Source organism: Salmo salar, chromosome 04, assembly GCF_965601325.2.
Source record: "Salmo salar chromosome 04, fSalSal1, whole genome shotgun sequence".
NCBI classification, from domain to species: Eukaryota; Metazoa; Chordata; class Actinopteri; order Salmoniformes; family Salmonidae; genus Salmo; species Salmo salar.
The window spans coordinates 48655164-48676759 of NC_138294.1; the positions used below are offsets into that span (position 1 = coordinate 48655164).

At 42.8% G+C, this 21596-nt stretch overlaps 1 protein-coding gene across 1 annotated transcript in view; it reads left to right on the forward strand.

Annotated features, from left to right (window-relative positions):
- The window catches only part of slc8a4a (solute carrier family 8 member 4a), a 48589-nt gene extending 33347 nt beyond the window's left edge, over nucleotides 1-15242 (forward strand). Inside the window, exons 5-9 of the mRNA XM_014196458.3 lie at nucleotides 10829-10935; nucleotides 11495-11616; nucleotides 12124-12223; nucleotides 12467-12739; nucleotides 12881-15242. Of these exons, the coding sequence (XP_014051933.1) occupies nucleotides 10829-10935; nucleotides 11495-11616; nucleotides 12124-12223; nucleotides 12467-12739; nucleotides 12881-13260 (982 nt within the window). The 3' untranslated portion in view covers nucleotides 13261-15242. The remainder of the gene's footprint in view (nucleotides 1-10828; nucleotides 10936-11494; nucleotides 11617-12123; nucleotides 12224-12466; nucleotides 12740-12880) is intronic.
- The last annotated feature ends 6354 nt before the right edge of the window (nucleotides 15243-21596 follow it).

Consider the following 21596-nt stretch of genomic DNA (forward strand, 5'->3'; position numbering starts at 1 on the left):
TCACTTTCACTGAGCTTACTCTAACTCAACATCACTTTCACTGAGCTTACTCTAACTCAACATCACTTTCACTGAGCTTACTCTAACTCAACATCACTTTCACTGAGCTTACTTTAACTCAACATAACTTTCACTGAGCTTACTCTAACTCAACATCACTTTCACTGAGCTTACTCTATCTCAACATCACTTTCACTGAGCTTACTTTAACTCAACATCACTTTCACTGAGCTTACTTTAACTCAACATCATTTTCACTGAGCTTACTCTATCTCAACATAACTTTCACTGAGCTTACTCTAACTCAACATCACTTTCACTGAGCTTACTTTAACTCAACATCATTTTCACTGAGCTTACTTTAACTCAACATCATTTTCACTGAGCTTACTTTAACTCAACATAATTTTCACTGAGCTCACTCTATCTCAACATCACTTTCACTGAGCTTACTCTATCTCAACATCACTTTCACTGAGCTTACTTTAACTCAACATCATTTTCACTGAGCTTACTTTAACTCAACATCATTTTCACTGAGCTTACTCTAACTCAACATCACTTTCACTGAGCTTACTCTATCTCAACATCACTTTCACTGAGCTTACTCTAACTCAACAGATGAACAGATCCAGGATCGTCCCTTTGGTTGACGTCCTGCGGCTGGAGCCGAACGCGCCGGGGAGGGAGTACCGTCACGTATGCTCTCTCTCCGGCGCTCTAGGTCGCCATGTTCCCGCGTCTCAGCCAGACTGACAGGTTTCCCACGCCTCAGCAGAGGTGACCGGTCTGCTCCTGATCCCTGGAATCGTCATTTTGGTCTGCGAGGGTGTACTGTCACGTGTGCTCCCTCTCCGGCCTCTAGGTCACCAGGCTGCTCGTTATGGCGCACACCTGTCACCATCATTACGCACACCTGCGCGTCATCAGATTCACCTGGACTCCATCACCTCCTTGATTACCTGCCCTATAGACAGTAGAAGTCAGAAGTTTACATACACTTAGGTTGGAGTCATTAAATCGATTTTCAACCACTCCACAAATGTCTTCTTACCAAACTATAGTTTTGGCAAGTTGGTTAGGACATCTACTTTGTGCATAACACAAGTAATTTTTCCATCAATTGTTTACAGACAGATTATTTCACTTATAATTCACTGTATCACAATTCCAGTGGGTCAGAAGTTTACATACACTAAGTTGACTGTGCCTTTAAACAGCTTGGAAAATTCCAGAAAATGATGTCATGGCTTTAGAAGCTTCTGATAGGCTAATTGACATCATCTGAGTCAATTGGAGGTGTACCTGTGGATGTATTTGAAGCCTACTTTCAAACTCAGTGCCTCTTTGCTTGACATCATGGGAAAATCAAAAGAAATCAGCCAAGACCTCAGAAAAAAAGTTGTAGACCTCCACAAGTCGGCTTCATCCTTGGGCGCAATTTCCAAATGCCTGAAGGTACTACGTTCATCTGTACAAACAATAGTACGCAAGTATAAACACCATGGGACCACACAGCCGTCATACCGCTCAGGAAGGAGACGCGTTCTGTCTCGTAGAGATGAACATGCTATGGTGCGAAAAGTGCAAATCAATCCCAGAACAACAGCCAAGGACCTTGTGAAGATGCTGGAGGAAACCGGTACAAAAGTGTCTATATCCACAGTAAAACGAGTCCTATATCGACATAACCTGAAAGGCCGCTCAGCAAGGAAGAAGCCACTGCTCCAAAAGATCGTACTTTTTGGAGAAATGTCCTCTGGTCTGATGAAACAAAAAATAGAACTGTTTGGCCATAATGACCATCGTTATGTTTGGAGGAAATAGGGGGAGGCTTGCAAGCCGAAGAACACCGTCCCAACCGTGAAGCACAGGGGTGGCAGCATCATGTTGTGGGGGTGCTTTGCTGCAGGAGGGACTGGTGCACTTCACAAAATAGATGGCATCATGAGGAGGAACATTATGTGGATATATTGAAGCAACATCTCAAGACATCAGTCAGGAAGTTAAAGCTCGGTCGCAAATGGGTCTTCCAAATGGACAATGACCCCAAGCATACTTCCAAAGTTGTGGCAAAATGGCTTAAGGACAACAAAGTCAAGGTATTGGAGTGGCCATCACAAAGCCCTGACCTCAATCCTATAGAAAATGTGTGGTCAGAACTGAAAAAGCATGAGCGAGCAAGGAGGCCTACAAACCTGACTCAGTTACACTAGCTCTGTCAGGAGGAATGGGCCAAAATTCACCAAACCTATTGTGGGAAGCTTGTGGAGGCTACCTGAAAAGTTTGACCCAAGTTAAACAATTTAAAGGCAATGCTACTAAATACTAATTGAGTGTATGTAAACTTCTGACCCACTGGGAATGTGATGAAAGAAATAAAAGCTGAAATAAATCATTCTCTCTGCTATTATTCTGACATTTCACATTCTTAAAATAAAGTGGTGATTCTAACTGACCTAAGACAGGGAATTTTTACTTTGATTAAGTGTCAGGAATTGTGAAAAACTGAGTTTAAATGTATTTGGTTAAGGTGTATGTCAACTTCCGACTTCAACTGTATGTCACTCCCTTTGGTTCCTTCCCTAGGTGTCATTGTTTCTGTTTCAGTTTCCTGTCTGTGCGTTGTTCGTTTTTCTTGTTTTGTTCATTTCTTTATTAAAATATGCACTCCCTGAACTTGCTTCCCGACTCCCAGCACACACGTTACATTGGCCATTGAGAATGGCTGACACAGACAAAATTGCCGGCCTATTGGGAACAAGCGCCGTTCGTACTGGGCCATGCAAGAATACTAAATTAATTTTAGTAATGGAGAAGTACAGAGATAAAAAAAAAAGTTATATATTGCCTAATATACACTTTCTCCAGAGTCTCCCTCCCAGTGCCAGAGCAGCCTCCTCCTGGGAGAGGTATAATGTTTTTCAGCCCTGCCCCTACAATGCATTAGCCTCAGGCCCACAGAGCAGTAGAATGACCTCACCACTGTCTCAAGCCGCATTACTACCGTATAAACCCAGATGTGAGGCGTCACTAACTCTACTTTAATGCAATAGAAGAAAAATAACAAAGAGGAATATTTCACAGAGACGCATCACAAGTCAGTTGGGCTTCTTTAGAGAAACCATCCAGTGGTTGTGCAACAACAACAAGCGCAAGCAGCATGAGCCAGAAAAAAGGCTCTAATCTGGGAAGAGGGAAGCAGCTGGAATCAATAGTTGATGAGTGGTGAACAAAGAAGAATTGTTAATAGACATGCAGGGTATTGCAGAAGAACGAGGTAAAGAAGAAGAGGGGGAACAAGACAGTAGACATAAAGAGGGCCAGCTATTCTTTCATTCTCTCTAATCGTCAGTCCTCAGGGATTCGCCAGCTCCTTTTCATCATTCATCCAGAAGCACATTGAGTCAGGAACATAGATGCCGTGTTAGAACGATGAACCAGAGCTGCAGGTGAACCCATACTGCAGCTTGTCACTAGCAACCCCTCAGGGACACAAATCCACAGACACAATGAGACAAGGATTCATCCAACATAAATGTGAAGGTGGAAAAAACAAGGTCAGTTTTGATCGGTCTCACACCAAAATGCTTGTTGTTTGTCATCAGTCTTTGGTGTCTTTCAAAGCACTCATATAATTTCAATACCATTAATAGATATGAGATGGGTTACAACAGAAACATGAAGAGCCTCTACCTCTTCCACGCTCAGACTAGAGCTAGCTTACCAAAGGCCATGACTTTTTAACAGAACATACATTATTGCTACCTGTTGCCATGCCAACCCCATTTATTTGTGTTTCATACACTTCACTCACAGTAGCGCATGAAACACCATAATTTGACGGTGCTTGTACAGGCTCACCTTTGGCACAGCAGGCAATTTTACTTAACACATTTATGTTTGCCTGATATTGTATCTCTCCATGTTCTCCCACCAGAGAGAAAGGCATACTGGTCAGTCTATAAATCATTTTCGGGGAATTCCCCTCCCATTGACTGGCGTACTGGAGGCCACCTGCAACCCCCGCGAAGCTGGAGAACCACAAATTATTTAGGCCCCCCCACTCACACACTCAACTATAATGTATTGAACATTTGGAAATGTCTATTCAACAAATGTTGTGATCCCACCCAATCCTTGCTCTGGTGTTTTGGGGCATTTCTATAGATAACGTGAAGTAAGTAGGAGCATATCAAATTGGGTGTCAGATGAAAGCTAAGGGTCTATATTTTCCATCTTAAAAATGAGGAATAATTAAAGGCTTTGATTTCTGGATAAACAGATTGAAAAGGGGTCTTAGAAAACATCTACCAGAAAAAGTCTTAAAAGGGATAAAAAATACATCAACACTTTTATATTTAGTTTTGGAGAAATTGTTTACCTTCTGTAACTATAAGAAATATTGCCGTGTGCCCAGGGGCGGAAATCGCGGGGGGGACGGGGGACACACGACCCCCCCATCCTGGGAAAAATATGATTTGTCCCCCCCCAATATATCACTGAAACATAACTATGTAATTTAAATAATATTAATAATACGCAATGAAAGCAATTGTGCTGATTATAGACACTTAATAGCGCGTTTTGAAGTTTCAAAAGATTGCGACCCCCCCCACCCTTTTCCTCACAATGGTTTGATCCACTGGCAAGGTAACAGAGGGGTGTATCTACTGTAAGTTAGTGCTTCAAAGTCCCTGTGATAAGGTTAGCGATAAACTGAAGTCCAAACTGAACAGAACTACACTCTCTTCTACCATTGTCTTAAATATATTTAATGGTCTCGTTGCAAAAGCTAAATTGTCGCAAGGGAACTTTTATTTATTTATTTTATTTAACCCGGGTAGCAAAGATTATAGCAAACACCACTGAAACTGAATTGGTGCTCGCTAGCTTTGCAAATTCAGCTATTGTTGGAAGCCAGCCAATATGAAACAAACTATTAAAATTACAAAAGGTTGCAGCATATGTTGTGTAAATGGTGAACTCATACAGCTGTCAACTCTTGTCATTTTAATCCGTTTCACATTTGCTAGCTACCTTTTAGATCGAAGCCCAAATAGAATGATAAAAGATAAGATGATAGAAGCCCATCTCCTACTGTAAATAGCCTACACACTGTGTGTGTGTGTAGCCAGCCAGCCAGGTAGAAAAATGGCAGAAAAATAAAAGACGGACATCAGAGTATTTTTCAGTACACCAAAACGCAAAGTAAGAACCCTAGTAGCCTAATATCTCAAAGACTAGTTGATAAAATGTTAATAAGAAATAAATGAAATTCTAATGGAAATGTTTCACAATGATGTCATTAGGCAGATTAGGCAACAGATGGCACACAGACAGCAGAGTTGGGGACAGATATGCAGGGACAGACTGGCAGAGACGGGGAGTCTCAGGTAAGTTTGTTGAGTCTTTGTTTGGCAACATTATGAAAGGTTCTCCATTTTTTTACTTGTAAAATAGGAACATAATTGGAAAATGCCATGGATACCCCCACTCTCAACTTAAACTGGTGACTGAACTAAGATTTGTTAAAGGCAATGGTATTGCTGTTGTGAGTAGTTGTGTAGTTTTGGGTACCGGTAGTTAGGAGTACGGCAAACACCTTATTTCTTTGGTTCCTCAATATACATTTACCATATTACAATGTAGGCTATGTGTTACAGCACTACTTTTGGTGTCCCCCTCAGGAATTGCTCTTGAGAAAATGTCATGTAATTGTCCCCCCCAAAGTTGATATCAGATTTTCGCCCCTGCGTGTGCCTTGTAATTCCGTTACCAAAAATCCACATATCTTTAAAAAAAAAAGTATAATTTCTTTCACTCATGAGGAGGAGGATAATGACAGTTCACAGAAGTAAGACATAATGGTATAGTGATTTTACTGATATCAATTTTGTTTATGAAGTCTTACGTGATTAAAACTCATACTTCCGTTACCTATTTGGTAATGGTATTATTCAAAACATCTGTAACGGAATTACTGCAACTGAATTGGCTACAATGGGAAATCATGATAGTGACAAACCACAGTTTGACATACTGTTATGTTCAGCTCATAGTGTCTCCTGCTACTGTCCTCTCTTCTACTGACATACTGTTATGTTCAGCTCATAGTGTCTCCTGTTACTGTCCTCTCTTCCACTGTCATACTGTTATGTTCAGCTCATAGTGTCTCCTGTTACTGTCCTCCCTTCCACTGACATACTGTTATGTTCAGCTCATAGGGTCTCCTGTTACTGTCCTCTCTTCCACTGACATACTGTTATGTTCAGCTCATAGTGTCTCCTGTTACTGTCCTCTCTTCTACTGACATACTGTTATGTTCAGCTCATTGTGTCTCCTGCTACTGTCCTCTCTTCCACTGACATACTGTTATGTTCAGCTCATAGTGTCTCCTGTTACTGTCCTCTCTTCCACTGACATACTGTTATGTTCAGCTCATAGGGTCTCCTGCTACTGTCCTCCCTTCCACTGACATACTGTTATGTTCAGCTCATTGTGTCTCTTGCTACTGTCCTCTCTTCCACTGACATACTGTTATGTTCAGCTCATAGTGTCTCCTGCTACTGTCCTGTCTTCCACTGACATACTGTTATGTTCAGCTCATAGTGTCTCCTGTTACTGTCCTCTCTTCCACTGACATACTGTTATGTTCAGCTCATAGTGTCTCCTGTTACTGTCCTCCCTTCCACTGACATACTGTTATGTTCAGCTCATAGTGTCTCCTGTTACTGTCCTCTCTTCTACTGTCATACTGTTATGTTCAGCTCATTGTGTCTCCTGCTACTGTCCTCTCTTCCACTGTCATACTGTTATGTTCAGCTCAGTGTCTCCTGTTACTGTCCTCTCTTCTACTGTCATACTGTTATGTTCAGCTCATAGTGTCTCCTGCTACTGTCCTCTCTTCTACTGTCATACTGTTATGTTCAGCTCATAGTGTCTCCTGCTACTGTCCTCTCTTCTACTGTCATACTGTTATGTTCAGCTCAGTGTCTCCTGTTACTGTCCTCTCTTCCACTGACATACTGTTATGTTCAGCTCATAGTGTCTCCTGTTACTGTCCTCTCTTCCACTGACATACTGTTATGTTCAGCTCATAGTGTCTCCTGCTACTGTCCTCTCTTCCACTGACATACTGTTATGTTCAGCTCATAGTGTCTCCTGCTACTGTCCTCTCTTCTACTGTCATACTGTTATGTTCAGCTCATTGTGTCTCCTGCTACTGTCCTCTCTTCCACTGTCATAGTGTTATGTTCAGCTCATAGTGTCTCCTGTTACTGTCCTCTCTTCCACTGACATACTGTTATGTTCAGCTCATAGTGTCTCCTGTTACTGTCCTCTCTTCCACTGACATACTGTTATGTTCAGCTCATAGTGTCTCCTGCTACTGTCCTCTCTTCCACTGTCATACTGTTATGTTCAGCTCATAGTGTCTCCTGCTACTGTCCTCTCTTCCACTGACATACTGTTATGTTCAGCTCATAGTGTCTCCTGCTACTGTCCTCTCTTCCACTGTCATACTGTTATGTTCAGCTCATTGTGTCTCCTGCTACTGTCCTCTCTTCCACTGTCATACTGTTATGTTCAGCTCATAGTGTCTCCTGCTACTGTCCTCCCTTCCACTGACATACTGTTATGTTCAGCTCATTGTGTCTCTTGCTACTGTCCTCTCTTCCACTGACATACTGTTATGTTCAGCTCATAGTGTCTCCTGCTACTGTCCTCCCTTCCACTGACATACTGTTATGTTCAGCTCATAGTGTCTCCTGCTACTGTCTTCTCTTCCACTGACATACTGTTATGTTCAGCTCATAGTGTCTCCTGCTACTGTCTTCTCTTCCACTGACATACTGTTATGTTCAGCTCATAGTGTCTCCTGCTACTGTCCTCCCTTCCACTGACATACTGTTATGTTCAGCTCATAGTGTCTCCTGCTACTGTCTTCTCTTCCACTGACATACTGTTATGTTCAGCTCATAGTGTCTCCTGTTACTGTCCTCTCTTCCACTGTCATACTGTTATGTTCAGCTCATAGTGTCTCCTGCTACTGTCTTCTCTTCCACTGACATACTGTTATGTTCAGCTCATAGTGTCTCCTGCTACTGTCTTCTCTTCCACTGACATACTGTTATGTTCAGCTCATTGTGTCTCCTGCTACTGTCCTCTCTTCCACTGTCATAGTGTTATGTTCAGCTCATAGTGTCTCCTGTTACTGTCCTCTCTTCCACTGTCATACTGTTATGTTCAGCTCATAGCTGTTTTCTTTCTCTTTCTGTTTTCTGGAGGTCAAACCAAGTGTTAAAACAGTCTGTGTCTGGACAACCCCTCTCTCTCTTCTCTCTCCTTCCAGTTAATGTCACCTCTCCCAGCTCCTACTGACACCTACCCATGAGCCCCCTCTCTTTCCATTTAATTTAACCAGCATCCTCACCCACTGAGCACCGACCAACACGGGACGTCCATGGACGTTGAAAAGTAGTTGAAATTTGCTCAGTCCACCCTGGCCTTGTTGTTAAGGCCCACTGAAGGGCCGGACTGGACCAAATCTGAACCTATCATAGACGTATGTTTCACATTTGGATAGCACAGTACAATACAATACAGTACAATAGAGTATAGTACAGAAAGGTAGAGTATAGTACAATAGAGTAGAGTATACTCTACTTTACTGTTCTCTACTGTGCTGTGCTGTGCTGTGATGTCCAAACTTGTGAAACATGAGGAGAATGACATTCATACCCATAGTTATGCATTTCTGTGTAGTACAGATCAGGGACCCATGATGTAATTCAAACTCAAGGTGCCATGTCATAGCTGACACCCCAGCTTTTACGTGATTTTGCATTAAAAACCTGAGGGAGATTTTACCATTATTACGTTACCAAAGTTTGTATCTGCACAGTTAAATTCATTTTTGTACATTTTTTCAGTGGAAGTTGTTAAAAGTATGCCTTGTGCATAGATTTGTATGTTTTGTTAAACATTTAAGTCAGTGGATTTTTGTTTGGCATACATTTTAACATGAAGACGCTGAGTCAAAGCGTAATTCCGTTACCGTGGAATTGCCATTTAATATTCTGAGTGGTGCAATTGTATTTATTCAGAACATGATCTTGTAACTACTTCAGTCGTGATGGCTGCAATCAAATGCAACGGGAGAGTTTGTTCTCTAATTGGTTGATTTATCGCAGGCGTACCCGGAAAGAGGCCAAACTCTAAATCACCACAAATGTAATTTAAGTTTTATAAAAACAAACAGTGGCTCTGATGAAAGAAAAAAAAAAACGGAATTCAATCTGTAGCTGTACTTTTTCACACAGTCTACCCTAGGCTACTATCTGCGTGCACATTAGAATTCACCAAAAACATTTATTTCACACTCCATAATAACATTTTGTATCTATCAACATTCAAAACATGTCAAATATCAGTAGGTTCGTTAGACACTATGCAAAATCTCGTGCTCGCTATTTGGTTCACTGCTCTGCTCAATGCGAGCGTTCTGTTGCGATGTACTCAGGGGAGTAAGTCAATTTGCACGTGTGTGGAGTGGTTAATTACCTATATATATTTATATTTACCTGTTTATTTACCTATTTACAGTGTGTGTGTCTTTGCGCACGTGTCTGTTAGAGTTTTTGCTCCAGTGAATAACAGTGCCATTCAATACCTGAAGGCCATAGTGTCGGACCAGGGCCTCCTGCTTAATACGTTAACTGCACAAATGCAGCTTTCCTGCTCGCTCTCATTCCTCCTGTTCTCATCATCCGTCTCCATCAGGCTGTGTGCACCTCTGCCTGGTTTCTGGGATGGCCCGTCAGTCTGTGTGTGGAGTGTGTCGACAGGGAGAGTTGTCACCTGCTCTCATCTGTGTGTACCAGAGTTCTGCTGGGCATAGGATCACAATGGATCCAGGTCTATTCTTATCTCTACGCTGTGTGGCTTGGCCCATCTGCTGGAGCCAGCCCTGCAGTCTTAACATGGGCTGATAGGCCTCTCTGATAGCTATCCACCACTATCAGCTTGGCTCTGAAGTGTTTGGCTGGCATGCGGAGGGAGTGGAGCTCAGAGCTCAGCCACCCATGGGAATAGTCCAGTGAGCGACAAGGCTGCATTAGACACATTTACACTGATATGAGTCACCACACCGACAGGCTTTTTGGGTCACTGGAATCTAATCAAGGAAACAGAGAGATAGAGAGAGAGAGCAGTGAGGGGTGGGGGGGAAGTCATGAGATAAATACCGTGCCAACCAATACAGACGATTTCTTATTAAATGTAGTTAAAGTGACCTCTGTGAGGGCTTAAGCAACGAGTCTGGGTTAGAGGGCGAGATAGAAAGGACGATAGTGAATTACATTTACGTGATAAGGCTCAGACACATGAATTTAAAAGGTAGCTAGTGGTAAGGTTGGAGGAAAATTAGGGGTGGTGTGTGTGTGTGTTTGTGCATCGTGGCCATAATGTGAATGGCTTAACTGCTTAATTGTTTGTTCCCAGCAGTGTCTCTGTCCCTGTCTGCCTTAGTGGCTTTCTTCATTATTAATGAACCCTAATTACTAGCATCCTGGACATCTGTGCAGCCCACCCTGCTCTCCTCTTTCTATCACTCTCACTTTCTCCTCCAGTCAAAGGAAGGAAAAAAACAGGATGGCAAGCTGTTTTCTCTCATCGCTCCACTCTGCTATTCACCACCCCTTATCTATTTCTCTGCCCTTCCTCACCTCTGCCCCTTCCCCCTTCTCTGTCCCCATCTTTCTCTCCTTCGAAAGAGCTAACTGGTTCTTACCCAACATGCTTTTCTCTGTCTGTCCCCCGTCTGCAGGAAGCTGTTGGAGGTGAAGGTCATTGATGATGAGGAGTATGAGAAGAACAAGACCTTCATCATCAAGCTGGGGGAACCTGTGCTGCTGGAGATTGGACGGAAACACGGTCAGTGCAGAGCAAAAGGAGCAGCCCCACGTTATCTCTGTCAGTCACAAATGTTCTGTTTCACACGATCAGTCATTGGAAAAACACAACGGCTGTATATAAGGATAGAATGGTAGTTGTGGAAGGGCTGTAGGTTTTATTTGACCTCGGCAGTTCCATGTTGTAAGTAATAAGGTTGTGGCACATAGAATCACAACACATGACATCCTTAACCAGTAATTGATTTTATTCCAAATATAGTTATGTTGCTTTCTTACTTTCAAACATTATATTTAACGTTTTCTATACAGATGAAAGCCTCAGTAACACACAAAAAGACATATATACACACACTGATTTAATATTCTCAGTGCCGTTGTCCTGCAACGTGATACCCACGAGAAAAACATTTTTACTCCCCCCCCCCTCACAGAACTCTGTGTATCGATGCATTGGTATACTGTTTATTCTCAGAGCATTCATTTGATAAGTCAATTACATAGCATTTTTGTATACCGATACATGCTATATAGCAGTAGGTAAGGATAGGTTGATATTGAATTGTTCCTCTGCTTCACAGGAGACTCCAATGACAACAAGCCAGCAGGAACTGATGAGGAGGAGGTGTCCAAGATGGGCTGTCCCAGCCTAGGAGAACACACCAAGCTGGAGGTGGTGATTGAGGAGTCCTACGAGTTCAAGGTAACCCACAAAAACAAACCCCCACATACGCGCAGTCCTTTCTATTCTGTTCCCTTCTGTCCTCATCTGCCCCCCCCAGTCTAATCCCGTCTCTGCAGCATGATATTTATTAAAGAAAGACCAGTCAGATCATCTGCACTGAAACCAACAGATGCGTCTTTGCCCTCTGTTAAAGATTACTAAACAAACAAATGTAGTAAACAAACAGGGCAAGATGACATTGCACACCGCATAAACATCAGACCAACCCTGACCTCATCCACCCCATACAACAGTTCTCTGTCCATTCTATGAATTGATAACTCTATTTTACGATAGCTGAAATCGGATTGTCGTTATTTTCTTGCTTTTTTGTTTGTTCGTGTGTTCGTGTGTGTGTGTGTTTGTTCGTGTGTGTTTGTGTTTGTTCGTGTGTGTGTTTGTGTGTTTGTTCATGTGTGTGTGTGTTTGTGTGTTTGTTTGTGTGTGTGTGTTTGTGTGTTTGTTCATGTGTGTGTGTGTGTGTAGAACACAGTGGATAAGCTGATCAAGAAGACTAACCTTGCTCTGGTGGTGGGCAGCAGTAGCTGGAGAGAGCAGTTTGTCAATGCTGTCACTGTCAGTGCAGGTGAGTGCCTCTCTCTCCTTCACATACCATCTCTGGGGCAGACTCATTAAAGCTGCATGCTCTTGCATTAACGGAGAGTCAGAGGTGTGTTGTTCAGGGCAGAGAAGTCACACTACTTTAGGAGCGGTAATGAAGTCACAGACATGCAAGTTGCTGTTTGAGAATTTATAGATACAAGTTGAAGCAACAAAAGGATCATGAATTTTGAAACGGTGTAAACACCTCTCTCGTTCTCTCTCCCAGGTGATGATGATGAGGAGGAGAGTGGGGAGGAGCGCCTGCCGTCCTGTTTCGACTACATCATGCACTTCCTCACAGTGTTCTGGAAGGTTCTGTTCGCCTTTGTCCCGCCCACAGAGTACTGGAACGGCTGGGCCTGCTTCTTTGTGTCCATCTCCCTGATTGGTGTACTGACGGCTGTGACCGGGGACCTGGCCTCTCATTTTGGCTGCACAGTGGGGCTCAAGGACTCTGTCACTGCCGTCGTATTTGTGGCCCTGGGTACTTCCGTTCCAGGTGGGCGCTTGTCTATCTCTGTGTAGTCTCTCTCTATCAGTCTTTCTCTGGGCTGTATCTGCCTCTGTTGTCCCAATTTTAAACCGTGCCAGAATCACTGTTTTCTAACCAGCTATTTCTGCTTCCTGCATGTTCTCTCAGACACCTTTGCCAGTAAAGTGGCGGCCATCCAAGACCAGTACGCTGACGCCTCCATCGGCAATGTGACAGGCAGTAATGCAGTGAATGTGTTCCTGGGCATCGGTGTGGCGTGGACCATCGCGGCCGTCTACTGGAAGACCAAGGGCAAGAAATTCCTTGTGCAGCCAGGCTCGCTGGCATTCTCCGTCACCCTGTTCACCATCATGGCGTTCGTGTGCGTCCTGGTGCTGATGTACCGCCGCCGGGCCGGGGTGGCAGGGGGTGAACTGGGGGGCCCGCGGACCGCGAAACTCCTCACCTCCCTCTTCTTCTTCTCCCTCTGGCTCCTCTACATCATGCTGGCCTCCCTGGAGGCCTACTGCCACGTGCCAGGCTTCTGAGAGACAGAGAGAGAGAGAAAGAGAGAGAGAGAGAGGTTGAAGGAGAAAGCTTGTCTCCAATTGTTTACATGTCTATCCCGCTCATTTCTGTGTACTTTTCTGAGTGTTATGAAGTATTTCTATTGTTATTATTATTGCTACAGTGGTTACTTGACTCTGAAGACTTCTATCCCATTTACAATGACGTGGATGGAAGCCTTAGTCATTCTGTTGGAAGCATACTGGGACCAGCTAATGACTTGATGTATATCTTGGGAGGACTCATGCCTTGAGGCGTAGCTTTATCTAACCAGGCTGTCTGCACAAACGAGGGAAATAAAATGACCCTTGACTTTTCTGAGAATGCTCCCGTTTTGTTTATAGCCTATCCTGAACCCTTAGCTATTTTAGCCCCACTGCCTCTCTCCTGCATCTCTGCATTCAGATAGAGTACGGCCCTAGTTAATCAGTCTGAATGTCTTGGAGATGACGCACACTGACTCAGAGATCAGAGCCGGATCAGATATTCCCTCTCCCCATGTCTTAACGTTGGTTCCTGGTTGATCAACTCTCTAACCCCTGATGCCCACCAAGCACAATCATTCCCATGAAGATTCTCAGCCTCTGCCCTGAACATTGACTACTTCCTCCTCCACCCTCATCCTAACCCTCTCTCTTATTTTTCAACAACGTCATGTGGTTGTCTTGTGGATTTTTTTGGGGGGGAAATGATGCCAAGATAGTAAAGATGTTTGAAAAATCTAAGTGTTTGTAGATAAAACATTGCCATATATTATCTTGGAACACGGTTTGAAAAGCGAACTTGTGATGGGGGTTGTGAAGTGGAAGAACTACAGTTTGCATGGTACTGCATTAGAATTAGCAGCCACTGAGAGCAAAAAATAATGTCAGATGCTATTCAGGAAATGGAGATCAGTTGAACAAAGCTGTTGGTGTTTGTTAATAAGATTAATGTTCATATTTATTATCTCAAACTATTTATTGTATATCATGTAAAAGATAATACTCCTAATACTCCTTCTAGTTGTGTACATGTGGGAGAGTGAGATCATGAGTGTGTTGTTTTGCATGTATCGAGTGAAGAATTGAATGATAGAAACATTTTGAAGTATTGTATGTAACATTTTAATACGGCTATCATCATGAGTGAAAGTCTCGATGTGATTCCAAGCTAAGCACAGCAACATATGAATAACACTGCCTGGTTCCCTGACCCAGACTCCGTCTGGGGACAACCTCTTAGTCTTGTAAGGACTTCTTCCAATAGCCTTTTTTTTTTTTACAGGACACTAATCAATGTGAGACAAGACCTGCCAGAGTTTTCCTGCTTTTTGAAAAGTGTGCTTTGAAATATACATTTGGGACCATGTTGAAGCTAATTTTTTCCTAAAGTTTTGTATGAGTGTGCGAGCGCATTGTTGTGGATAATTCAAGGTATTTGTACTTCTTGTCTTCAGAGTTTGATGGAAGGCATGCCTTTATACCATCAAAAAATGTTTACCCAAGGGGGTATGGATTTCAATGATGAAATGTCTACACTTCTGAGTTATGTTCCAAGGAATCCTCTCAAAAAAAAAATGTTTAGTCACCGTCACGTTCAGGCTTTGAACATATTACTGCTACATGTCAAAGCACTGCATCGTAGTAGAAACAACGTTTTGAAAGCCTAAGCATTCGTTTATTTCCTGAACATAGCACATACATTCCAATATACAGGTTTGAAAATGGTAACAGAAGAACTATGACAATACTGTACTGTTATGAAAAAAAGACCACAAACAAATGATTGCCAAACCTTCCTATAATTTGCATAAGGACAGTGTGTAGACCTTATGTTTGAAATCTAGGATCCTCCGATACATTCTTATCATTTCTAGATGTATTCATAGTTACATGATCATTGATGCTTTTATTTGGATTAATATGCACGCTAAATGTATGATCAATGGAAATAAAAGTTGTTTATTTATCATTTCTCAAAATTGAGTTTGGTTTATTCCTTAATCGGGACTCGGATCCCTTTTCAATCATAACTGGTGGCTGAGCTTACAGGATACGTAAAAAATGCAGTCCCCTGCAGAGAGAAAGCGTGTTTGAATCAGTAAGCCGCTACGGTTCTTATTGATTCACATCGGTAAACATTGTTTTGGTAAATTTGAACTACATTTGGCAGTGTAAAAGAATGTGCTTGACTGGGTACCACTGTATGACTGAGTAGGTTCATTAACCCAGTTACTGCACTCTTAGAAAAAAAGATTCCAAAAGGGTTCTTTGGCTGTCCCCATAGGAGAAAGCTTTTTGGTTCCAGGTAGAACCCTTTTTGGTTCCAGGTAAAAAACCCTTTGGGTTCCATGTTGAACCCTCTGTAAAAAGGTTACATATGGAACCCAAACGGGTTCTACCTGCAACCAAAAATGGTTCTTCAAAGGGTTCTCCTATGGGGACAGCCCAAGTACCCTTTAAGGTTCTAGATAGCCCCTTTTTTTCTAAGAGTATGCCACACCTGACCCATTCATTGCTCTCTCACTGTTCGATTTTTATTCACCGTAAGAGTGTCCATAAATAACTTTTCTTACATTACATAATCATTAAGCATAGTCTCTGCGTCCTCATTTCCTCACCCTCCTCCATCTGCTCTGATCAACCTGGAACATATGCTCCAGGAAGTTTTCATGTTGCTTGTTGTGGTTAGGCATCCCAATGGATTACACACCACAAGCAGGGAATTGATAACCTTTTACTCTAACCATCTCAGTGGAGTCCCCGTTTCCCCACAGACAATACATTTTCCAGGTCTGTAACAAGGAGGGATGTCTCTGACGTTAACCACTTTTCTTTGATGTAGATCCTTGTGCTGCGACAGCAGCTTCAAGTAGAGTGAGCATTCTACAGGAATCCTACAGAAATCTTACAGGAATCCTACAGAAATCTTACAGGAATCCTGCATGGAAAAATCTACAAGAATTCCTGTAGTTGATTAGTTACATGTAGTTAGTTAACCTTAGCTGGTATTTGGATTTAATTCACTGAACAGTATTAGAACACATTTTAATTCAGTCTCAGAGTTATCAAGCACAAATCTGAGTCAGTTCTGAAGTCATAGTCCGACTCAAGTCACAAATCTGTATTTTTGCGCCTTAGGTGTAACTCAAGTCTGAGACGCAAGTCCCCAACTCTGGTAGCGTGTAACTGAAATCAACTGTGGGGATAGTAAATCTGCCTCGACTGAATGTCTGTGTTTCTCAAATAAGATCCTGGAGGCCACGACTAAAGTCAAAGTTATGCAAATTAAGCCACAGAACGCCTCAATTTGGGCAACTGTGACTCTGTTGGAGTGAAACCATGGCACCTGTGTACCCTGCAGCACCTGGCACGATTCCCTCTTCCCTCCAATCCCCTCTTTATCACTTGGTCTTTTCCCCTATTACCCAGTCGATGCTGGTTACTATGGTGTCTCATCAGTGGAATGCTATTTAATGATCTCTCTCTTATCTATGAGAGTAGCAATGCATTTCAGTCATTTAGATGCTTCGCCTGCTGCAGCCAGATGTCAAATGTCACAGCTCAATTGTTATTCCAGACGGTTTTCAGTATCAAGAGTTGGTTTGACACCAAGCACAGCACAGGAGGGTAAAAATCACAATTCAATTTCAAGAGAATGTATAGTCAATATGAACAATCAAAAGACTACTAGGTAGCACAGGAACGCATGTATTATTCATTATGGTCTATTGGATACGACACAGAAATCACAGAAAAACACAACGTCACAGTGCATCCTTCATATTTATGTTGTTGATATTGTCCTCAGTCAGATTTGTTTTGGGACAGAAATACTGTAGGAAAGGAACATTTGTCATACAGAGACATCAGTAGCCTGTTGGTTCCCTCAGGTATGGGGCGCCCCTGGGAAGGAGGTTTCCTGCTCTGTAGCTTCAAAAGGATTTCTCTGGTCACTAGGCAACAACAAAAGTTTATGTGCTTATACTTCAGAGTGTGTATAATACATTTATTCATATACTTGTAGCAAATACAGGCAATATAAAGTGCGCACCTCTGCATGTATTTTTAGTACTTCTTGTTGCTAGGCAACCTCTCAAAGAGTCATTGTCTTTCTGTCATTGCGTTGTCTGGTGTCAGTGCAGTGAGGTGGGCGTGTTGGTTGTAATTTCCATTTAAGGTCATTCTCCTCGTCTCTCTCTCACTCTGACTCACAGCATATAGAGTAAATTAGCTATTGTGAAGCAGTTCGCATTCAAACCAAAATAGCTATCTCTTGATTTTTGATTAGGAATGTCATATTGTTGGAATGCAGAGAGAGGGACCCCAGGAATAGACTCGGAGAGCCTGAACGCAGAGAGAGAGCGAGAGAGAGCGAGAGAGGGTGAGCGAGAGAGAGCTCAGAAATAGACTCGGAGAGCCTGAACGCAGAGAGAGAACGAGAGAGCGAAAGAGCGAGAGGGTGAGAGAGAAAGAGCTCAGGAATAGACTCGGAGAGCCTGAACGCAGAGAGAGAGTGAGAGAGAGCGAGAGAGCGAGAGGGTGAGCGAGAGAGAGCTCAGAAATAGACTCGGAGAGCCTGAACGCAGAGAGAGAACGAGAGAGCGAGGGAGCGAGAGAGAGAGAGAGAGAGAGCTCAGGAATAGACTCGGAGAGCCTGAACACAGAGAGAGAGCGAGAGAGAGAGATAGCATGAGAGAGAGAGAGCTCAGGGATAGACTGGGAGAGCCTGAACCCAGAAAGAGAAAGAGGGAGCTCAAAAGAACTCAGGAATAGAGTAGGAGAGACTGAACCCAGGGGCGGATGCCCTAGGATAGAGTCCCCATGAGGAAAGTTTAGCAGCACAACAACTGTATGATATAATGGCATATTTATTTATATGATGTAGTGCAACTTCCTATGTAAAGAGTCTTTTGAGAGATGCACTGTTTGTGTTGTGCTCTGTATTATATTAGTGTGGCGCTATGCTCTGAACTCTCTCAGTTGATATTGCTATATTTGGCTGGCCAGTTTGTCTTTTCAGCAATGCTGCGATAATCTGGCCTTGGTTTTATGAAATACTATTTGACAGAAATACCTATTCAACACCAAGTGGTAATTCAGTAATTGTCATGTAGTTTGCGGAAGTTCAATCAGGAAGGCTGGTCTGAATGCTCGTTTAACATCATCCAGTAAACATAACATAATTCACTTTGTTTCCTATTCTACGGGCTTAGTGGGAAGGCATACAAATGATCATCTTGTTTATTCTCCTCCTTCCTATTAGCCATGTGCGGAATGTCATTCACCTATTTACCCTATAGCCTATAAGCACGGCACAATTATGCACATTCCGCACGCTTGCGGTTTAACATATGGGCTCACTCTTGCAATTATCACCTTCCTCTCGCTCAACCAATGGGCATAAATCTTGGGATGTATTTATATGTCAATTTACCCTCGTTCTCTCACTAACTGTTTTTCAGCAAATGTTTTTGACAACCGTCCACCTCCACACCACCCCCAGCTATAATAACCTTAAGGTCCGTCATTGGAACTCCTTTCCCCCTGGGGGGTGTTTTGATACCAGCAGCCCCCCATAGTGCTGTATTCTGTATTCTGGTCTATGAGGGCCTATTAACTAACGTCTGGATTCCATCAGTATGGCGGAAGAGCCGCGTAAAGATTTCAAGGTAACCCGATTGAGCCGACATATGCAGCGTTTAACGTGTCCGCGAACGCAGGAACGTTGCCTTTACATTTCTAATGAGCTATAAATCAAATCACATTTGATTGGTCACATACACATATTTAGCTGATGTTATTGCGGGTGTAGCGAAATGCTTGTGTTCCTAGCTCCGACAGTGCAGTAGTATCTAACGATACACAACAATACACACAAATCTAAAAGTAAAATAATGTAATTAAGAAATATATAAATATTAGGACGAGCAATGTCGGAGTGGCATTGACTAAAATACAATATAATATACATATGAAATTAGTAAAGCAGTATGTGCACATTATTAAAGTGACAAATATTTATATGTACATATTCTTATTCCATCCCTTTATATTTGTGTGTATAAGGTAGTTGTTGTGGAATTGTTCGATTACTTGTTAGATATTACTGCAGTGTCGGAACTAGAAGCACAAGCATTTCGCTACACTCGCATTAACATCTGTTAATCATGTGTATGTGACCAATACATTTTGATTTGATTTGATTTAGTGTTCCATTATTAAAGTGACCAGTAATTCCATGTCTATGTATATGGGGCAGCAGCCTCTAAGGTGCAGAGTTGAGTAACCAGGTGGTAGCCGGCTATTGTTGGCTATTTAACAGTCTGATGGCCTTGAGATAGAAGCTGTTTTTCAATCTCTCGGTCCCAACTGTACTGACCTCGCCTTCTGGATGATAGCGGGCTGAACAGGCCATGGCTCAGTTGGTTGATGTCCTTAATTATCTTTTTGGCCTTCCTGTGACATTGTGTGCTGTAGGTGTCCTGGAGGGCGGGCAGTGTGCCCTCGGTGATGCGTTGGGCAGACCGCAACACCCTCTGGAGAGCCCTGCGGTTGCTGGAGGTGCAGTTGCCGTACCAGGCAGTGATACATAGCCTATAACGCGGATCTTCCCCGATACTTCTGCCCTAAGTCTATGTTTTATTGACTTAAGTCCGTGTTAAGTCTACTTATCTTAAGTCTGAATCGGGCTCTGGGTGCATATACTTCCCAACAAAGAGTGAGTGATGAGTGAGTTAGTGTGTGTTATGCAACTCCAATATTCATGAATATTTATTACTAACATTTATCTCAGTCCTGCTAATTGGACCCAATAAAACACATTTACGGAGGGTTAGCTAAATGAATACAAAAAAAGAAGGGATTTAGTCCTGACTCTAGATGCGATATAAAAAGGTCCAAAAAAGCAGAAACTACGTTTTAATGAAAAGAAAATGCATGCATGAATGGGGAGAGACATGATATTGCTTTCTAAGATCCGGTGTTACCAGAATGTCTGACAGATGGTTTCCGACCCAGACTTATTCCCCCAAAGACAGGAGAAGTGCACAGCAGTGCAAAACAGTCATTAGAGAGAGAAAGGGAGGGAAAGGGAAAGGAAGAAGAGAGAAATGTCTGAATTGCAGAAAGAAATTAAAACAGAGGATGGAAGCCTCCCAGGGCCGTAAATACCCCTATTAATTCAATTACTTCAGAACACTGCAGCAGAAACTTGTCAAAACATGACTATAAAGAGATACGACTAGGCCAGGGTGATAGGGGAATAGTAGCAAAATAATTGTAGATGATATTAGTGGAGATACTGTAACAACTCTAATAGTGACTGAGGTACAGGACCCCCCGGGTAGGACCCCCCTTTAACTCCAGAACAGCCTGAATTCTTCTGGGCATAGAAATGTTGTTTAAATTCGTATCAAGAGACCTAATGTGTGCCAGGAAATCATTCTTCTTCTTGTTTTTAGCTGATAGGAGTGGAACCCGGTGTGGTCGTCTGCTGCAATAGCCCATCCGTGACAACAAACCGACTAGTTGTGCATTCCGGGATGTCGTTCTGCACACCACTGTTGTACTGCACTGTTATTTGCCTGTTTGTGGCCAGCCTATTTGTGGCCCACTGACAATACTGCCACAACCACCAGTTCAGTGGGAGTATTGCATCTCTTGTCTATCTGGATCTTTTCTGGTCTTTTCATCTATTTTTGTGTGGAAACTGTTTGTGTGTCAGTCCCAGACTCAAAGATATATTCATATTGCTGTGATGATGGAGAGTTCTGGCACATCAACTACCAGACCTGGACAAGAGCTGAACTCAGACGTATGGCTGCTAGTTAATAAATTCTCTGCATATTAATGTGCGGCTTCACCCATAGGAAAAGCAGCTTTTTCTCAGTGATGGCTAAGCGCCTTTGGACTGTCAAGTGAGCCTTCTCACGGCTGCCTTTGCATGGGAGATCCCCCATCCTCCCTCCCTCCCTCCCTCCCTCCCTCTCTGAGCGTGCAGTGTACCCATCCCCAACACTGGCGTATCCAATCCACATAGATCCTCACCACCCAAGTGGATTCATGTCTCCCAGCATTTGTGTTTAGGATTAGTATTGTTATGCAACACTGTTTCTTTTAGCCTTTGAAAGAAGTTTGGAAAAGCCCCCTCATCGACACCAGCAACAAGTATTTCATCCTGAGAAAAGGATTCTGCCTCAAATGAAACTTCCTGGTTTTTACCTGTAGTTTGAGTGGATTCTGTAAGGATTAGCTACCAAAATCTGCTTTTACTTGTGTTTAATGTACAGTATGTTTATTCTTTGTTGAGCTCCTTCAGTTACATTGTCCATATA